The 19,490-nt window shown below is 37.8% G+C and overlaps 1 protein-coding gene across 2 annotated transcripts in view; it reads left to right on the top strand.

The window, feature by feature from the left end:
• RAB3C (RAB3C, member RAS oncogene family) overlaps positions 1-19,490 on the top strand; it is a 279,798-nt gene that overhangs the window by 136,064 nt on the left and 124,244 nt on the right. For both annotated transcript variants that reach the window (XM_053590282.1, XM_053590281.1), the window contains exon 3: positions 101-219. In XM_053590282.1, coding sequence (XP_053446257.1) covers positions 101-219 — 119 coding nt within the window. The remainder of the gene's footprint in view (positions 1-100; positions 220-19,490) is intronic.

Here is a 19,490-nt window from a genome sequence, read left to right as displayed (position 1 = left end):
AATACATTGTAGACTGTATTGTGACTTTTTTTGAATTATTAATCACTTCCCAAAAAATGTATTGCCTTATATTTGACAGATTATCATTTTTATTTTTTAGGACACAGCTGGCCAGGAAAGATATAGGACTATCACCACAGCTTATTATCGAGGGGCGATGGGCTTTATTTTAATGTATGACATTACAAATGAAGAATCCTTCAATGCAGTACAAGATTGGTAAGTTAGAACAAATTCTTCCTTTACCAATAATGATGGTTCTCCATTCAACTCTTTCTCCCCAGAGCAATAACCTACTCCAGTATAATTTGTGAGTTTATCAGATGCTACAATTCCACATGTGCTTCATAAAACAAACCAAAAAAATGATGTTTGTCTTCAGAACCATTATTTGGAGATTGATGAAAAATAATTTTGGTGGTTTTTCTTCATTTCGTACATCCAAGTGCTTTGCACCCTGTCATCCTTACATCTGCAGAGACTTGTGCATTTGCTTTTGAATTTTTTTTAAACATAAATAATGAACGTTTTGGAAGTTTGGTCTAAAATAGGGATCTGGAAAGCATGGCCCATGGGTTAAATCTGGCTCTCCATTTATTTAGTAAATAATTTTTTGTTGGAACACAGCCAGGCTCACCTGTTTGTGGTTTTTGACTGCTTTTACACTACAATAGCAAAGGTAAGTAGTTGTAACAAAAACCACATGGCCAATAAAGCCTGGAACATTTTCTATCTGAATCTTTACAGAAAGTTTGCAGACCTCTTATGTGGAAGATTTGTTAGGTAGGTTATTCAAGCCAAAACGTGTCAAAGGACTGGGATAAGAGAGAAAATAAAACCAAAACCCTTTCTGACTCAGTGCTACATCAAGTCATCTCAAAATGCCTGTCCCAGATGAGTGATGTACAGTAGCAGACCTGAGTGAACAGATGCCACATTTTAACCCTGAATAGTCACAGCTCATCTTATGTAAGGAAACTTCGGCAATATACAGGGAAACAAATAACATTTGTATATTTTATTTGTTTTATATTATAATATTACCCAAAATGATTTTTTTAACATGTGACGGTAATACCCAGCTCAGTAAGGGTAATATGCTATTAAAGATTTCAATTTGCCTTAGATTGCTTCTTTTAAATTTCAGTTGTTCATATGACTTCTTATTTACACACACACAGTCTAAACACAATAATACCATTGGCAATAGCAACTCAAAAGAGAATTATAGACTTACAAACCGAAAAGGGCAAGTTTAGGATATATATGAAAAAATGATTTGAGAAATATAGAAAAAGGCTTAAACGACCTTATTTTCAATATGTCAATTCACAAATTCAGCACAATCCCAATTAAATACAAAATTAAGTAAAATAGAGAGTTCAGAGTTAGACATAAATCTACATGAGGATTTAGTCATCATAAAAGTAGCATTCAAATCAAAAAGACTTGTTCAGTTAATGTTATAATGACATCTAGTTAATAGTCACACATAGCTCTGACACACATATTGCCATGCAATATGGTAATTTTTTTTCAGACAAGGTCTCACTCTGTTGCCCAGGCTAGAATGGAGTGGGGTCATTGTAGTTCACCATCACCTCAAATTGCAGGGTTCAAGTGATCCTCCTGCCTGAGCCTCCCAAATAGCTGGGACTACAGGTACACACCATTGCACGGAGATGACTTTTCTATCTTTAGTAGAGATGGGGTCTTGCTCTTGCTTATGGTGGTCTAGTCTGCAGCTCTTGACCTCAAGTGATCCTCCCTCCTCTGCCGCCCAGAGTGCTAGGATTACAGGCATAGCCCACTGTGCCTGGCCCATAATGTGGTAATTTTAACCTTGGCTATTTCCTCTATGGAAATGTTGAGACCCAGCACTTCCAGGGTAGAAGTGTTCGTTCATGAAGTTCCAGACTTCAGGTTCTTAACCATAGTTTTTCTTGCCCTGTTGTTTGGCTACTGATAATACACAAAAGCTTACAGTTAGCTCATTGTACATTGGCAGTATCACCAGCAGCTATGCTATCAGCAGCCCTGAGTCCAGCATCGATGATGACATGGGAACCTTCAGCTTCATGCTGCCCTCACACTGTCCCTCTGCACCCCCAGTTAATCTGGGTTCATTCCCACTGAAGCTTTCTCACATGCCCACAGACCTACCTGCCCTGTCTTTCTCCACCTCATATTCTCTATTAGACTCTATTTACCCACTCTTTGCTTTTGAGACACTGTGCCAGTCTTCCTAGGGGCACATTTTCCAGATTATTCTTCCCTCTCTGACCTCTCCTTTTCTCCCCCCTGCTGAAGGTAAATGTGGTCCCCACGACACTTACCTTTGGACTTGTCCTCTGTTACCTTGACTGTCTTGTCCACTTATACAACTTCATTTATCACCTATACAAGATAGTTCCCAGATTTAGAATTCTGGCCCCAGTATGTCTCCAAACTGCAAGTGTTATATTTTCAAATCCCTAAAATATTTCTTCACTTGGACACCCTGCTGGTGCCTCAGAATTTGTTATCTTCACCTAAAACTGTTCACCTTTCTGACAATATTATTTCTGTTCCATAATCCAGGGTCCACTGTGAATTCCCCTCTAATTTCTAGCCATCCCAATCTGGAGCCTAATCCTGCATATTAATTTTTTCTGCATATCCTTTGAATTTATCCTTTGAATACCTTTCCATGCCTTATTTAACCATCCTTGCTCGATTTCTTACCATCTTTTGCTTCTACCCAACTTAGAGCCTTGTAACTGATGGTTCTCCCTTTAGATTTCTTCTTATCCCAACCCATTCTATCCCACTGCTGCTGTTAGAGCCTTCCAAAACAACGCCATCTTAAAAATTATGGAAGACTTCTGCCCAAAGTCATCATTGCCTCCTGAATTAATTCAAACCTCCTCACCCTGGATTTCAGATAGACCATATTCTGGTGCCACTGTATCTTCACAGCTTTATCTCTTACTATTCTAGAAACAAACTAAACCATTCATTGTTTCTGAGACCCAGCCTAAACTTTTTGAACTTTGCACGTTTTTCTTTCATGTCATCCTCTGCTTCTCATGTCTTTTTCCTCAATCTCCTTCTCCACTTTCCCCTCAACATCTAGATTTGCCAGAAACCAATAAAGCCTGTCTTATAAACCAACCCTTCCTGTTCATTTTTTAAATCCACAACTACATGATCATTAATCATCAGGAATTTTTTATTTACTTAGCTAACAGTTATTGAGCACCCACTCTTTAGCAGCCAATCTGTTGAACACTGTGTTTAGTACCTATGCCAGCATTTACTCTCCCAGCTAATAGATCTATCATCACCCGGTTATCTGTTTAGAAATCTGAACACTGATTTCAGATTCCCATAGCATCTTATTGACCACCAAGTTCAATCATTTTGACTTTCTAAATGCCTCCCAAATGCTTCTATCGCTCTACTCTTTTTCCTGTCCCCACTGTCTTAATCCACACTGTCATTAGGAACCTTCTATCTTGTCTCTTTACCTTCAGTTCCCACCATCTCCAGGTTTTCCATCATATTGACATCAGAGCTATGTAAGTGAACCTTAGCATGTCTCTTGTCTTATAAATAAAACTTGTCGTAATGTCTTATAGTGATTCTGGGAGCACACGTGGAGCTTTGACAGGCCCTGACTTCTCTCTGGACCCACTCAATCAAACCTGCCATGATAGATATGGGCATCTCTATTTTTCAAAGCTTCACAAGCAATTCTGAAGACCATCTCTGGTTAAGACCATTGATTTAGAATTAAATCCAAACCCTCTAACATAGTAGACAGGGTGACGTTCATATATCTATTTCACTGACACCATCTCCTACCACTTCTTGCTATTGGCCTGTGATTTAACCATACAGAGCTTTTCATAGTTTACCAATGTTTTATTTTGTCACTACCTATATTCCTCTGTCTGAAATCCTTTCTCTGCCATCTTTCCAAAAGTTTATTTATCTTTCAAAGCCAGCTCAAACGGCAACTCTTCTGAGAAGCTTTAAAAGATTTTTCTACCCCCCATTCACAATGACCAATGCTACCCTCACCTTTACCTCTGCATCCAGGCCTCCCTCGCACTTTCTACCAACTACACAAAGGATCTAGCAGACTCTGTTCTTATCTGATTACCTTTTTTCTTCTGTAGTACACTATAGGTCCATTAATCTTTATTCCCCAGGACTGAATACAGTATAAGCCACTATTTTTCCCATTTTTTATTGTGATAAATATGTATAACATAAAATTTATTATTCTAACCATTTTTAAGTATATAGTTCAGTGGTATCAAATACATTCCTATTCTTGCGCAACCATCAATACCATCCATTTCCAGAACTCTTTTCATCTTGTAAACTTGAAACTCTTCTTTTTTTTTTTTTTTCTTTTGAGACAGAGTCTCACTCAGTTGCTCTGGGGTTGAGTGCCGTGGCATGATGGCTCACAGCAACCCGAAACTCCTGGACTCAGTGATTGTCTTGCCTCAGGCTCCCTATTAGCTGGGACTATAGGCACCTGCCACAACACCTGACTATTTATAGAGACAGGGTCTTGCACATGTTCAAGCTGATCTTGAACTCTTGAGCTCAAGCAATCCACCTGCCTCATTAGTGCTAGGATTACAGGTGTGAGCCACTGCACCTGACCTAACTGAAACTCTTGCCTGTTCAGCAGTCACTACACATTTTCCTGTCCTCCTAGCCCCTGGCACCCACCATTCTGCAGTCTGTCTCCAAAATTTTGACTACTTTAAGTATTTAATAATAGTGGAATCCTGAAGTATTTGGCTGTTTGTGACTGGCTTATTTCACTTAGCATAGTGTCTTCATGTTCATCCATATTGTAACACAGACTGTCCTTCCTTTCTAGGCATAAGTAAAATTCCATTGTATATATGTGCTGTGGTAATATAACATATATTTTGAATGGATGATCCAAGGATCATCCACGGAACTAAAGAGGGTCATGTCTTTACCTGACTTCCTTTCAGAAAATATAGAAATTACTTCAAACTGACATAGTCAGAAATTAATGGTTCTATTTCTCCTCTTAACAAAAATGTTTAAGGTTATGTGGGTTGTGTGCTGGTATGGAACTAATGATAGTCACCTTCTTGCTTTTCTTAAGTATATACCTATCTTGAATTCCTATGAGATTGTAAACTAGTTGTAGGAAAAGACTATCTTACTTGTGTGTATTTCCTGCTTAACATGGTAACTAGTACAAAACAGGCTTTCTTTTTTTTTTTTTTTTTTTTTTGAGATAGTGTCTCACTCTGTGCCCTGGGTTGAGTGCTGTGGCATCATAGCTTAGAGAAACCTCAAACTCTTGGACTCAAGTGATCCTCTTATCTCAGTCTCCTGAGTAGCTGGGACTGTAGGAGTCCATCACAACACACAGCTAGTTTTTGTGTTTTTCTTTTTTCTTAGTAGAGATGGGGTCTCACTCCTCCTCAGGCTGGTATCCAGCTCCTGAGCTCAAGCCATCCACGCATGTTACCTGCTCAGAGTGTTAGGATTACAAGTATGAGCTACCATGACTGACCCACAAAATAGATATTTAAAAAATTATTCTTTTTTTTCATTTGTTTTAATTGTTAAATCATAGCTGTGTACATTAGTGCAATCAAGGGGTACAATGTGCTGGTTTCATATACAATCTGAAATCATCTCATCAAACTGTTCAACGTAGCCTTCATGGCCTTTTCATAGTTATTGTATGTAGACATTTGTATTCTGCGTTTAGTAGGTTTTGCCTGTACCCATTCTAAGATGCACCGTAGGTGTGGTCCCACCTATTACCTTCTCTCCACCCTAACCTCCCCCTTCCCTTCTCCTCCCTTGGCCCTTTCCCCATATTCTTGTGCTATAGTTTGGTTATAGTCTTCATGTGAAAGCTACAAACTAGCTTCATAGTAGGGCTGAGTACATTGGATACTTTTTCTTCCATTCCTGAGATACTTTGCTAAGAAGAATATGTTCAAGCTCCATCCATGTAAACATGAAAGAGGTAAAGTCTCCATCTTTCTTTAAGTCTGCATAATATTCCATGGTATACATGTACCACAATTTGCTAGTCCATTCATTGGTCGATGGGCACTTTGGCTTCTTCCATGAAAATAGACCTGCCATTTGATCCTATAATTCCTCTACTAGGAAGACCAAAAATCACAATATAACAAAGACATCTGTACCAGATGTTTATTGCAGCCCAATTTATAATCGTTAAGTCATGGAAGAAGCTAAAAAATTATTCTTAATTGAAAAGAAGTAAAATTAAATAAATAACCCATCAAAAGCCTGGATAAATGTTTGATGATAAGAACATAACCATATAATAATAATTTTTTTAACGTTGTTGGTGGAGGGAATCCATTGCAGCAGCCCAAACTTGCTTCCTATGTAGAGTATTGTTGGGTGGTGGCGGGTGAGGGATTGTACTGATATTCAGTGATGGCCCTATACCAGAAATAAGGTATTCTGAGAGAAATAAGCACAAGGAAACATATTCTTTAGGTTACTGATCTTCAATTGTTATCTCAACACTAGAAAAAACACAGGCAAATATAATCCCAGCAAGTAGACTTCTCATGGTCCCAAATGATCCAAGAATTGAATGGTAACCTTTCAAGAGAATGAAAGGATTGCACACTACCTAGACCATCTTCCCTAAATATCATTTTGCTACCTTATGCCTTTGACTGGTGCTGGATAGTTTGATTTGGCAGTTTGAGATTATATTCTCTGAAGAAGACCTGGAGTGTTTGTATTGAATTCAGTATTTTGGAAACCAGATGTTGACCTTGTATTATTATGTTCGTTAAATTCTTTCCAATTTCTGAACTTCTTTCAATCCCTTCAACTTCTCATATTTCTGGGTCTTTCTGCCCCTGGAGTCTGCTTTCCATAAGAAGCCACATCTCTCCAACTCCCATCTCAGATCAAGATAATTTATTCTCATCATTCAGATTTCAGCTAGATTGTCACATCTTCTAAAAAGATTTTCTTAAAAGCCCCAGATTAGGTCAGCTCCTAATACTACCCAGTATATCTTACGACATACTGTAATTGCTTGTTTAGTTATCCTTTTTCCTGCTGATTGTAAGGAGTATGTTTGTCTTCTTCTCTTCTTTTTCCAGTGTCACCCATTGTGTCTGGCCCTTAGTGGCTGCTCAATAAATATTTATTGAATGAGAAAAACCTGCATGGAAGAAGAAATCTAGGAGGCTTACCTTAATGAATTGGAATGTTTTATAAAAATCATAAGATGGCTATAAACAATCACACTGCAAGCTGTAATGAGGTTTCCCACGTTCCTTGGGTGTGATGAAAATGTGTATGATCATGGTCAGTAACTAGACTCGTTTACCAGATCCCCACTTGCTTAAATCTTCAGTTTGTCAAGGAGAAAACTGCATAGAGCAGTGGAAGGAAGAACAGCAATCTAGGGGCTTCATAATTAGAGGAAAATAAAGGTTACCTCTTTTTTGAATATACAGTATTCTGTGTAAACCCTCCCACTGGATTTGATTTAAGAAATAAATTAGTGAATGAGTTATTAAAGAGACAGGTCCTAAAGGGGCTTAAATAATTTTGAAATATGAGATCACCACTGAAAATCTTTGTCCCCTTTGAACTATTTCTCAAATGAGTTGTGATCAGAGTTTACTTGCCCTCGGTTGGATCGTGACCTCAAGGACATGGCCAGACTCTCTCTGGCTCTGTGGCTCAAAGTGTCTACACGTATCACAGTACTTTTTAACTTGACATAATATCTTCCCCATCTCAGCCTGAGGCACCACTCTGTTCTAAATGTGGCATGGCCTACAGGCTGCTGCATTTCCTGTAGAGGAGAGTCATTGGCTTATCTCCCCCCTCCCTTCTTATTTATTTACATTCTATTTTTTATGACACAATGAAGAACTATAGATATAAAAGGTTTTTTTAAAGCAGGAAATCTGGTGAGCAGCTTGATATTTAAGAAAAAAACAAAACTAAACACTAGACAGAGGATTAAAGTCTAACACCATCTTCCCACCAGTTTTAAATAATTCATTTCTGTGACGTGCCGAATAGCATTGCAGATGTGCTAGATCTGGAATGAAATTTCACCTTCAAATATTCTCTTCCTCTGCAGTTTTCTTTTTTTTCTTTCTCCTCCAAAAATATATTTAAATTAAGGTGACCTCATGTTAAATATGAAAGAATTTCAGCCTGCTAAAACTAAGATGGATGAGCAATTGCTAAGCCTTTATTCAGAGCTTTCTAATCTGGTTCAAGGCCCCTATCAGCTATAAAGGTGGTTCTGTCACAGCTTAGAGGAAGCAACAGTGGGTTGAGAGCACAGAAGTCTGACCCCGGATATTCACCACCACCCACACGGGACCTTAGGGAGTCTCTTCTCTCTCCCTGGATGCTAATGAGTATATTTCTTATTGCTGGTCTGATCCAACCATACGATCTATTTTTTATGCAGATAATCCAACGTTTATATTTAGAAGATGGAAGAATTTTAATCCTCCACCCCTTCAAAAATGAAAACAAAACCTTCTGTTTCTCTCGTTGTCATGAACGACACCTCTATCTTTCTAATTTATCAAGCTGAAAAACTTGAAGTTAGCCTTAACTCCTCCTTTTCTCAGACCCCACATTCAGTCCTTAAAAAAATACTGTTATTATCTTGAATCTAATTTCATATCCACAGCTGTTATGCCTGAAAACATTGCCACACTGCATTAGCAAATACTGAATCCTTGCCCCATAAGAGAAATGCAAGGTTGGGTTCCTGCAAGCATCTGGTCACAGTTCACCAATTGATTAATACACATTTTATGTTTCTGCTGAAAGACTCCTTATTTAATATATATTGTTGATTCATCATCTTTGAATTCAGGGCCAACAGCATTCTGACTCGTGCCCAATAAGAGCTCTTCTAACACCCATCTATTTTCTCCATGGGACATGTCACGGCCTTCTTGTGCTCAGGAGACTTAAATAGCACTTAAGCACCCTTTTAAACAGCAAAAGCACAAAGAAGAGTACAAACATGTGAAATGTATGGCCCTAAATATACTGGGAAAGGACACTTGTTTGTGGTGTGAGAGCTGAAAGGAGAAGGCAGAGCATGGCCCGGTTCAGCCTCACCTGGGAACAGGCGTGTCAGGAGCCCAGATTTCCCAGTGCTCTGAGCATGTCTTCAGTTCCCTGTGAAAGCACCATTACCGCTGACTTCAAGGTTACACATACATTTCAGCAAAAGGTGAATTCACAAATATGGAGTCCATAAGTAATGAAGACCCACTTCACTATCCCACCACTTTCTACAATCTCTACTGTGTATTAGTTTGCAAGGAAGGCTAGAAGGAAGTACCACAAAGTGCATGGCTTAAACAATAGGAATGTATTATCTCACAGTTCTGAAGCTAGAAGTCTCAGACCAAAGTGTTGATGGGGTTTGTTATGTCTGAGTGCTGGGGGACAATCTGTTCCAGGCCTCTCTCCTGGCTTCCTGTAGCTTCAGGGTTCATTTACCATTAGAGTGGACTTGGTCATTTACCGTTAAAGGTCAGTTAATTAAAATAACTATTTTAATAATAAGTTGTAAGCCAACTGCCATATGTGCCCACTTCTTAAAAACAAAAAATAAGGAGACATTAAAGGAAACTATTCAAAACAGAAAACTAGAAAATAGCACAGTATTGGTAAGGGGAAGATTATATGTGGTCCGCAGAGAAGATAGGTCCTGGTGTATGGACGGCTGATTCTATTCATTTTAAACAGAGCCCACATTAAGTATTCTCACATGATTTTTCCTTTCTGTGCACCAATTTCCAAGCAAGAGTAAGAATTACGGTATAAGTACTATGTAAAAGAGCAGCCCAACTATATGTCATAGTTTTATTACTTCAATTTCATGTCCTCCACTCTCAGAATAACCCTTAGTTCTCATTTAAAGTCCATTGTATCCTATAGCATAATTTTCATACATAAATATAAAACAAAAAATTTAAATAGTTTTTCCTCCCAAGCATAATGAAAGCAATAACTAGTGAATTTCAGGAGAGGGAAGATTTATCAAAAGGCCTGAATGGTTTCTTATGCAGTTTCCAAATTGTTTTTTATGCATAGAAATTAAAACTTTTTGAGTAGTTATCTCAATATATGTCTACTCAGAGTTAACCAAATTCAAGGTTAAAGGCACAGTTCTCCACAAGATTGGCCTCACTGTAGATACCAGCTGCAAGTTTGGGAGTCCCTAGGACCACCCCTCACTTCTAACCAGCTGGCTACAATTTGAGATTTTACAGACCACCCTTAGATTTGGTAGTACACTGGAATGACTCCCAGGATGCAGGAAAGCCTTATAGTTTTGATTTCAGTTTTATTATAACAAACCAAAGCATATCAGAATCAACCAAAAAGGGAGATACAGAGGATGAAGTCCGGGAGCTTTCCACACACAAAGCTTCTGACGTGGTCAGGGACGATTACCCTTCTGGCCCATGACAGTATGCATGGTGTTGACAACCAGGAAGTTCACCCAAGCTTTGGTATCCAGAGGTTTTATTGGGGTTTCATTATACAGGCATGATTGTTTTAATCATTGCCCAAATGGTTGAACTCAATTTTCCACCCACCTTCCTTCTTTGAAAGTGGACACAATGTCACAACCACCTAATCATGTAGTTGGTCTTCCTGGCATGGCCAGCTCCCATCCTGAGTCATCTCATTAGAATAAACTATCAAATATGACCTAAGGGACCCACAAAGACACTCTAATCACTTAGGAAATTTCAAGGTTTGAATGATTATCTCCCAGGAACTGGAACCAAACGCCAGCCAAAGTCGTTATTATACCATGTTCATTATATGATAATAAATAATTATTTGTTTATAAATAATAATCATATACCACTATGTTGATCTATAGTAGACATTATAAAACAAAGAAAACTAGCTGTTTACAAAAGACAAGCTAAATACAGCATTTATAATGTTATTTTTCAGCACACTTGCGTAAAACCAGTAAAAAACTTCCTTACATAATCCCTTAAAGGAGCTCCGTAAGGCTGACAAAAAGTGGTGCACACCATCAGTGGCAACGCCAGACATTCTCCCTTGGCTCCCCCAATACTCTTATTTGCACTGTCCTTTCCCCTTGACGTTACTTCCATTCTTGCCCTTGTTGGCTCCTCAAAGTTTGCTATTCAAATCAGTGGCTTCATTGCCAGTGAAGCGAAACGTAGTACTAAGGACAGTGTGACAGGGTCATTTTGATATAGCCCTTATCAAAATGCCCATGTCAAGGTGTCAAAATGTTCATTTTTATTAGCAAATAGTAAAACAACAAATATTTTGACTTTCTAGTCTATCAATAATCCCATCTCTGATCAAACACCTTTCTTCAGTTTCATACCCTCTCTGAATTTCACAGTGCTTCATTTTAATAATGATGTTTTAATATTTATTACCTGGCATTCAAGGAGTTAAGTATAATAAAAATTAACTGTCCACCCCCAGCCCAAACCCAGCAATTTCTAATTGCATATCAAATATTTTCAGCCACTGGAAAAGCATAGATGCTTTGTTACAGTTTAAATTATTTCCTTATCATTCCATTTTTGATAAACTGTGAATTTTAAATATGTGTATTAATATGGTAATTTATGTAAATCTTTGCCTTCTTATTTTATATTCTGGAGATGAGTCCTTCCTGAATTGATAGAGTACCGAGTTTTATATCCTATGACCTTATGATAATGCATTGAAAAGTACCAAATATGACTTTATTTATATCACTGGCAGGACAGCTTACCATGGAAAAAGCTTTCTTAAACTGGGAAGAAAAAATTCTTTTTCAAAAATTTTAAATTCCCTCAATCTAAAACCAACAGAGATAAGAATGTGGGGAGGGAAGGAGAAAGGCAGAAAGAAAGCGTCTGTGTGAGAGCAAGGTTTTTAATTCAAACTCCATTTTTCCATTTTGAGAAGGAAAAAGGCACTATGCTGAGAATTGTTGAGTCGGGAGAGGAGAGCTGAGAAGACTTTGCAAACCATCATTGAAGTCCCTTGCCTCAAAGTGAGGAAGAGCTCACAGACCCAAATTCTGTCTAACCTTGGGAATTTGACAGCACTTAACTTTTCTCAGCCTTGTTTGACTATTTCAAAAATGGAGGAAGAATCCCTAACAAGATGGATGGAAGGCGTGGAGGAGAAAAATCTGATACACCTGACACAGCGTAGGCACCAACAGGCTTCGTACGTTTGTCTTTCAGACAGTAGTTCTCTATTGTCTGGACTGCACATTAGACTCACCTGGAGATCTTTTGAAGGCACATTTATCCTCTGTACCAATTCAATCACAATCTCTGCCATTGTAACCCCAGCATCAGGATTTTTTTTTATTAAATCATAGCTGTGTACATTAATACAATCATGGGGTACAATATGCTGGTTTTATATACAATTTGAAATATTTTCATCAAACTGGTTAACATAGTCTTCCTTGCATATTCTTACTTGTTAAGACATTTATATTCTACATTTAGTAAGTTTCACATGTACCCTTGTAATGTGCACCGTAGGTGTGGTCCCACCAATTACCCTCCCTCCACCTGTCCTCTCTATCCTCTCTCCTCCCCTCCCTTTCCTCTTTCCCCATATTCTTAGGTTATAACTGGGTTATAGCTTTCATATGAAAGCTATAAATTAGTTTCATAGTAGGACTGAGTACATTGGGTACTTTTTCTTCCATTCTTGAGATACTTTGCTAAGAAGAACATGTTCCAGCTCCATCCATGTAAACATGAAAGAGGTGAAGTCTCCATCTTTCTTTAAGGCTGCATCATATCCCATGGTGTACATATACCACAATTTATTAATCCATTCATGGGGCGATGGGCACTTGGGCTTCTTGCATGATTTAGCAATTATGAATTGGGCTGCAGTAAACATTCTGGTACAAATATCTTTGTTATGATGTGGTTTTTTTGTCTTCTGGGTATATACCTAGTAGAGGAATTGTAGGATCAAATGGCAGGTCTATTTTTAGATCTCTAAGTATTCTCCAAACATCTTTCCAAAAGGAACGTATTACTTTGCATTCCCACCAGCAGTGTAGAAGTGTTCTCCTTTCTCCACATCCACGCCAACATCTCTGGTCTTGGGATTTTGTGATATGGGCTAATCTTACTGGAGTTAGATGATATCTCAAAGTAGTTTTGATTTGCATTTCTCCGATGATTTAGGATGATGAGCATTTTTTCATATGTCTGTAGGCCATGCGCCTGTCTTCTTCAGAGAAATTTCTCTTCAAGTCCCTTGCCCAGCCTAAGATGGGATCACTTGTTCTTTTCTTGCTAATACATTTGAGTTCTCTGTGGATTCTGGTTATTAAACCTTTGTCAGACACATAACCTGCAAATATCTTCTCCCAGTCTGAGGGCTGTCTGCTTGCTTTACTTACTGTGTTCTTTGCTGTGCAGAAGCTTTTTAGTTTGATCAGGTCAACATCAGGATTTTTAAAAGATCTCTCCAACTGATTATATTGTGAGGTCACATTGAAAAACAGAGTTTTTCTCAAGGTGATTTTTTGTCACATATTATTGGAATTGTAGTGTATTAATAATAACATTCTAGGGAAATGCACAAATATATCTTCCATTGAATACCTGACTTGTCAGTTTTGAAGAAAGACAGTTTTATATGTCTCTGATATTTTGAATATACCCCCAAAACAGTCATGTATATTGCAATTGCTTCATAGCAATTATAACTCTGCAGCACATTTAGCTTACTAATATTTATTGAAATATTTTTAGCTGCAAAAACATTTTATGTTCACTACTATTTATTAATGCCCCGTTTTAAAATATTACACACAAAATTTATTCCAGTGCACATTAGTAAATAAATTATGCTTATAATTTCTAATGCATTTTTAATTATAAAAAAACAAATGTATCTTCCATAGATTCTTAACCTTTCATAAAGCTAGGTTTTACAGAATGAGTTTTTATACCCCTACCTCTACAGCTGACACATTAACACTGGGGCTGGATCTTATTGCTAATTGTTTGCTAATGTTTTTCCAGACAATCTATGATTCAGAAAGACACAGGACATAGAATTCAGGAATTCTGGGTCAGGAATTCAAACCAGAGTGTTTAGCTAAGCAGATCCAGATAACAAGCCGTGGTCATCGTCAGCAAGGACAGGACCTACCAGGCAGTCACCTGCTTTCTGCAGCAGAGGCTTGCTATAGACTTTCTCCCAGAGGAAGAAAAACAGACTTGAACCCATGTATTGAATCACATAGTTTCCCCGGCAGGGGTAACAGATGCAATGATGAGATGTAAGTTGTTTTTATCAAATATTTATCATCCAAGCTGCCTCTGCAAAAGTTCCTGGGGCTCCTTGACTATCTTATTAATGGAAGAACTTATCTGAACAAGGCTTGTGTGGGCCTGGGGTGAATGCATTTGTAGACCTGCAGTAGTTACCTTGTTTACCAGCAGCGCATGGCATCTCCAGCTAATTCTGTCTAGGGCAGGATTTCTACCAGTGCCAGCAGTACCCAGGGAGCTTGTTTGAAATGAGATGACAGGCAGATATTGGGCCTCAGCCTGGTTTCATTTTTCTGTCTATGAGATGACCACATAGAAAAGAGACAAGGCCAGAGTCTCTGAAACTTGGAAGCTTCTGAATTGGCAGCATAAGAAAATGGTTGCATGTATGGCTTTTCAAATTTTATATATATATTTAAAACATAGATATGAATTCTACAGTATGCTGAAGATGGCATACAAGATTCTATTCAACCAGCAAACCCTTTTTCTTTTCCTTCTCTTGGCAGTTAAAGGGTTTTTGCATGAAAATCACTGCAAAGGTACCAAAATGAATTGCATCATGTTCTCTCTGCTATCAAAAATCCTTCTGGGGAAATAAGACATGTAGAGCCCTGGTCACCAGGTCACTATGCAGACTCGCTCTTTGTCCCTAGGATTGCCTGTTTGGTCTCGCTCTCAGCCCTTGTCTTCCCTTTCTCCCTTCCATGTTGCCAGGGTTCTCATGCCACTCTGATTTTTAAATCTCCCATGCTCCCAGGCCAACAGTTTGGTAAATAGATGGGACATAATAATCCCAGGTACCTTTCTTCACTCCAAACACAAGCTGTTACGGAAATGCACAAGGCTCCTTGCTACTTCTAGTCTTCCATCAGTACAAAAGGTTCTTTCCCTACACTGACCTCTGTAGTCCTCCTCCTCCCTCAAAGTGAACTTCAAATATATTCCCGTCCGCGGTAATGGGGATAAAGTCCTGGCTGAGGCCAGCCATGAGGTAGGTATTCAGTAAATGTTCCATGTCTTTCCTTCCTCCCAACTTCTGGGTCAGGGTCAGTTGCCTCAGCACTGTCCCTTTCATGTCTTGCAAGCACTTGCTTCACTCTGCCTTGCATTGTCACCGTTTACTTGATCATTTCCTATACTTACCTATAAAGTTCTCGACAGCTGAATATGAATTAGATTTATCCCTATATGACGCAAGGATCTCTGAAAGAACCTTATACTTAGTGGGCACCCAATATTCAGTTGATGAATTATGAATGAATGAGGAAAATGCCCACACCCAAACTTACCCTACATAACTTTTCTGTCTACAAGGTTTCTCCCTATTTAAATAGCTCCTTTTCCAATTGCCTTGATAGTTTCTGGAGATTAATCAGATTAAAACAATTCACTGAATGTGTAAATTGATTATACTAATTTGATAAAGTAGATGGGAACATTTGCACTTTAAAAGGAGAGCTTTATATCCTCAAAGTAATCTTCAATTTCTGACGGATTTATGATGAATGCAAAGGGAAGTCTTTTTGATCTTTACTGAGGCTAAGAAAAAAAAATACAAACCAAGAAACACAACCTCTCATTCCAGGCAAGTCAGGGACCTCTTTGGAAAGGGTCTGTCAGCAAGCAAACACTTGGAACCAGCATTATTTTGTTGCTTTCTGAGACAAGTCCACCTTCTCAAAGAACTTTATAGCTAAGTTCTCCGCCACACATGGGACTTCACAGAAAAGTCTTCGCTCAGGGAAGGGGGGTGGGTTATACGCTGCATATTTCAACTGAGAATCAGGAAGCAGCTAACGAAGAGGGTCCTGCACATATATGCACACACACGTAGCCAGCCTTATGATATTTCAAGAGAACTACACGTGCTGGCTTGAGCTGAACATTAAGGACTTTGATTTATGACTTCTCATTAGCAGCTACTACACATCGATGTGATTCAGTTCCATCTTGCATAATAATTAACTCATCCATAAAGTGCATATTTGACAGCTAGATTGAAAAGCAATATTTGTTTCATTCTACCTCCTCAGCTGCAGAGGGAATTCACAAAAATTTATTTATTTATTTAGGAAATCAAAATTCTTTTGTGCATTTTTCTGAAATAAGAGTTGCATAAAATTATTTTGTAAATCAAATGCGCCGACAGATTCTGGAAAAGGTTAAAGTTGCAATGCTCTGCAAATGTAAAGGTATTTATTATTTTAATAATTACTGTTGTATTTATTTCATTGATTCCTGTTTCTAGATCAGAAATCTACTTGATTGGTTCCTTTAGCTTGATAGCTTAGTGGTCCATCAGGAGACACCGACCCAAGCTCACTAGAGAACAGTGGGAACTAGGCTGACACAGAGACTTCAAACCCTCTCATTCCTCTGAGCAGTTAAAATATGCTGAGAGCAGAAACAGCTCTCACTGACCCGGCACCAATGTCAAAACCCCATGCGTTTTTTTCTTAACATTTTTTCTGAAAAAGAAAAAAATCTGTTTTTAATGTTATTATCAGGAAACAATAAAGATAGATTATGATAATGTTCTAAGGATCTTTAATAGAACTTTTAGGAAGGTTGCTAGATGTAACAAAAATTCACCAGTTAAAGGTGAATTTCAGATAAATAATGAATGCATTTTTTAATATATGTATTGCCCTACTATATTTGACTAAACTATTATTTATCATTCATCTGAAACGCAAATGCAACTGGGCATCCTATTTTTTATCCGGTCACCCTACCTTTAAAGGGACCTATAGGCAACCGGAGTCTCAGAACATTTTTGAAAGCATTCATATTCTAACATTTCTCTACTAAACTTCCTTCTCACTTCTTCCTGCCATCTGCCCCTTTCATTTTCTGGAGGTCACAGCTGGTAACCAAAACCATGCTATCACTTAGTCAAAATATTTATTATTTCTGGAAAAACATGTGAGCCTCCAAAGGCTGTGATAGGAAACGAACCCAAAGAAGACAACATAATAGGAGTTCATTACTTCCCATAGCAGAGCACACAAACACCTACGTTATTATTCCCTCTGTGTCTCTCTGTCTTTCTATCTGTGTCACTTATCTCTCTCTCTCTCTCTAGAGGTATGTTTATATATATATATATACACACATACACATATTATATATATATACACACATACACATAGGGCCCCAAAAATGTACACACATTTTAAGAAAGGAAAAAAGTATATTAAAATTGTAATACTTAATCTACATCCATAAATTTGTTATCATTGATATTGTAGCTTGTATCTCTTATAATTTCTTATAATTGTAGAAGTCAAATGTTAATACAGTTTTTTCCTTTCTTAAACTGTGTATACATTTCTTTAGCAAAAGATTCTTTAGCTTGGGATAACGAACTGGAATTACAAATCTTAACAATACTCACAAATAAATCATTTACTTTTTAAATACTCAGAAAATATTTATTTCAGATAAAATAAGTATTACCATAATGACGTTAATAATTAGAAAAAAAAAAGTTCTAGGGTCTAAATGTCTCTAAATGAGATTTGATGTTGCCTATGTCCAACCCCACTCCTCATTAAATAAACTCTTAATTCTTTTAGGCGTATAAATAATGAATTTAGAGTCACTTGGGACCAACAAAAAGGAGGCTAAACTGTTACTGCATGTGGCCACAGTGATAACTGCTCTTTGAATGACAGAATGAAGCAGCAAGAACAAAACCTGCGTCAGGGAGGTGGAGAACCTTTTGGCAATCTTTCCTACCGCCCCTGTCCTAGTTGTTGTCAATATCGCGGAGACAAGAGAATTTTTTAAAAGGCACACAGGCTATTCCACATTATCCAGAAAGAATCTCACAGGGGAAACAGCCTACAATCCAGGAGAAATACTGAGAAAACACTAACAACAAGAAAGATAATTAAGCTTAAAATCTGGGCATATTTTCTCATTGCATCTATCCTGGATATTTTAATTATGTACCTGTTTTGTGTCTTTCTCTCTTCTAGGCTGAGAATTCCCATGAGATCCTAAGAACCCTGCCTCATTTTTTATGTATTACTGTTATCCAGCCTAGTCCCTAATTCATAGTGTGTGCAGCAATTATTTCAGAAAGTCTGAGAACCATTGCTATAAAGTAGGATGTAGTTGAACTTGGAGATAAGTAAGACTACTCAAATCTAACCTGGGGAAGAACCCCTGATTTTGTTGGCTTGCTTGTAGCCCCAACTTTATATTTCCAAAGATTCATAAAGTATATATGTATGTGTGTGTGTATCTTCCAGAACTTAGAAATATACATATGAAATAATATAGCTTAGATATTAAGAAGAATTTAGAAGAAGATATAGGAAATCATGAGATGGAGATGTCTAACTCTCTGTCAAGTTTATATACCCCCTTCTATAACATAGTTACTGCAAAGAGGTTGCTCTTAGGGACAATATTTCCCAGCTTCTCTTGAAACTAGGTGGGCCATGAGATTAGTTCTTACCAACAGAACCCAAATCAGAGTAAATATGCCATTATTTCGAGTCCATGATGGTTGAAAAGTGAATTCGCTTTCTCCATCCACATTTTCCTCTTTTAAGGGGCAGAATCTATTAGCCAAATAGTGAATACAGTAGAGCCAGAAGATGGAGGGAGCCGAGAATCACCCCTGAACAGACAGCCTCCTTTCACCCTATCAGTCAGAAACATTCATTTTGGACATTATGTACACAGGAAGTAAACTTCCATCAAGTTTGAGCCATAAGCTTGTTTGCTCCAGAAAATATCCTCAGTCCTAATATACTTTATAAGGAGTTTACTTTGCATCTACTTACTTTTTCTTCATTGTGTCATTTCTAGAAGCAGTAGCTCAGACTGTATATCACTATGCCCTTCCCCATCTTTCTTTCATAATGTTTAGAAAAGTCCTCATATTAAGGAATCACAATTCTTAAAAAATTTTAAAGAGTTTGATTCTGTGTGAATTTTCTTTTTACTGAATGAACACTTATCTAGTACCCACATTCTGTTAGGACTTGAGGATTAAAAAAAAACGATGAGCTGATAAATTCACAAAAGAAACAGGTATATAAAAGATCAATTATAAGCTAATCCAATAAAAAAATTAACAATACAAATGAGTCACTAGAAGCAAGTAGAAGA

This window comes from Nycticebus coucang, chromosome 1 (assembly GCF_027406575.1).
Source record: "Nycticebus coucang isolate mNycCou1 chromosome 1, mNycCou1.pri, whole genome shotgun sequence".
NCBI lineage: Eukaryota > Metazoa > Chordata > Mammalia > Primates > Lorisidae > Nycticebus > Nycticebus coucang.
This window is presented reverse-complemented; position numbering and strand designations above follow the sequence as displayed.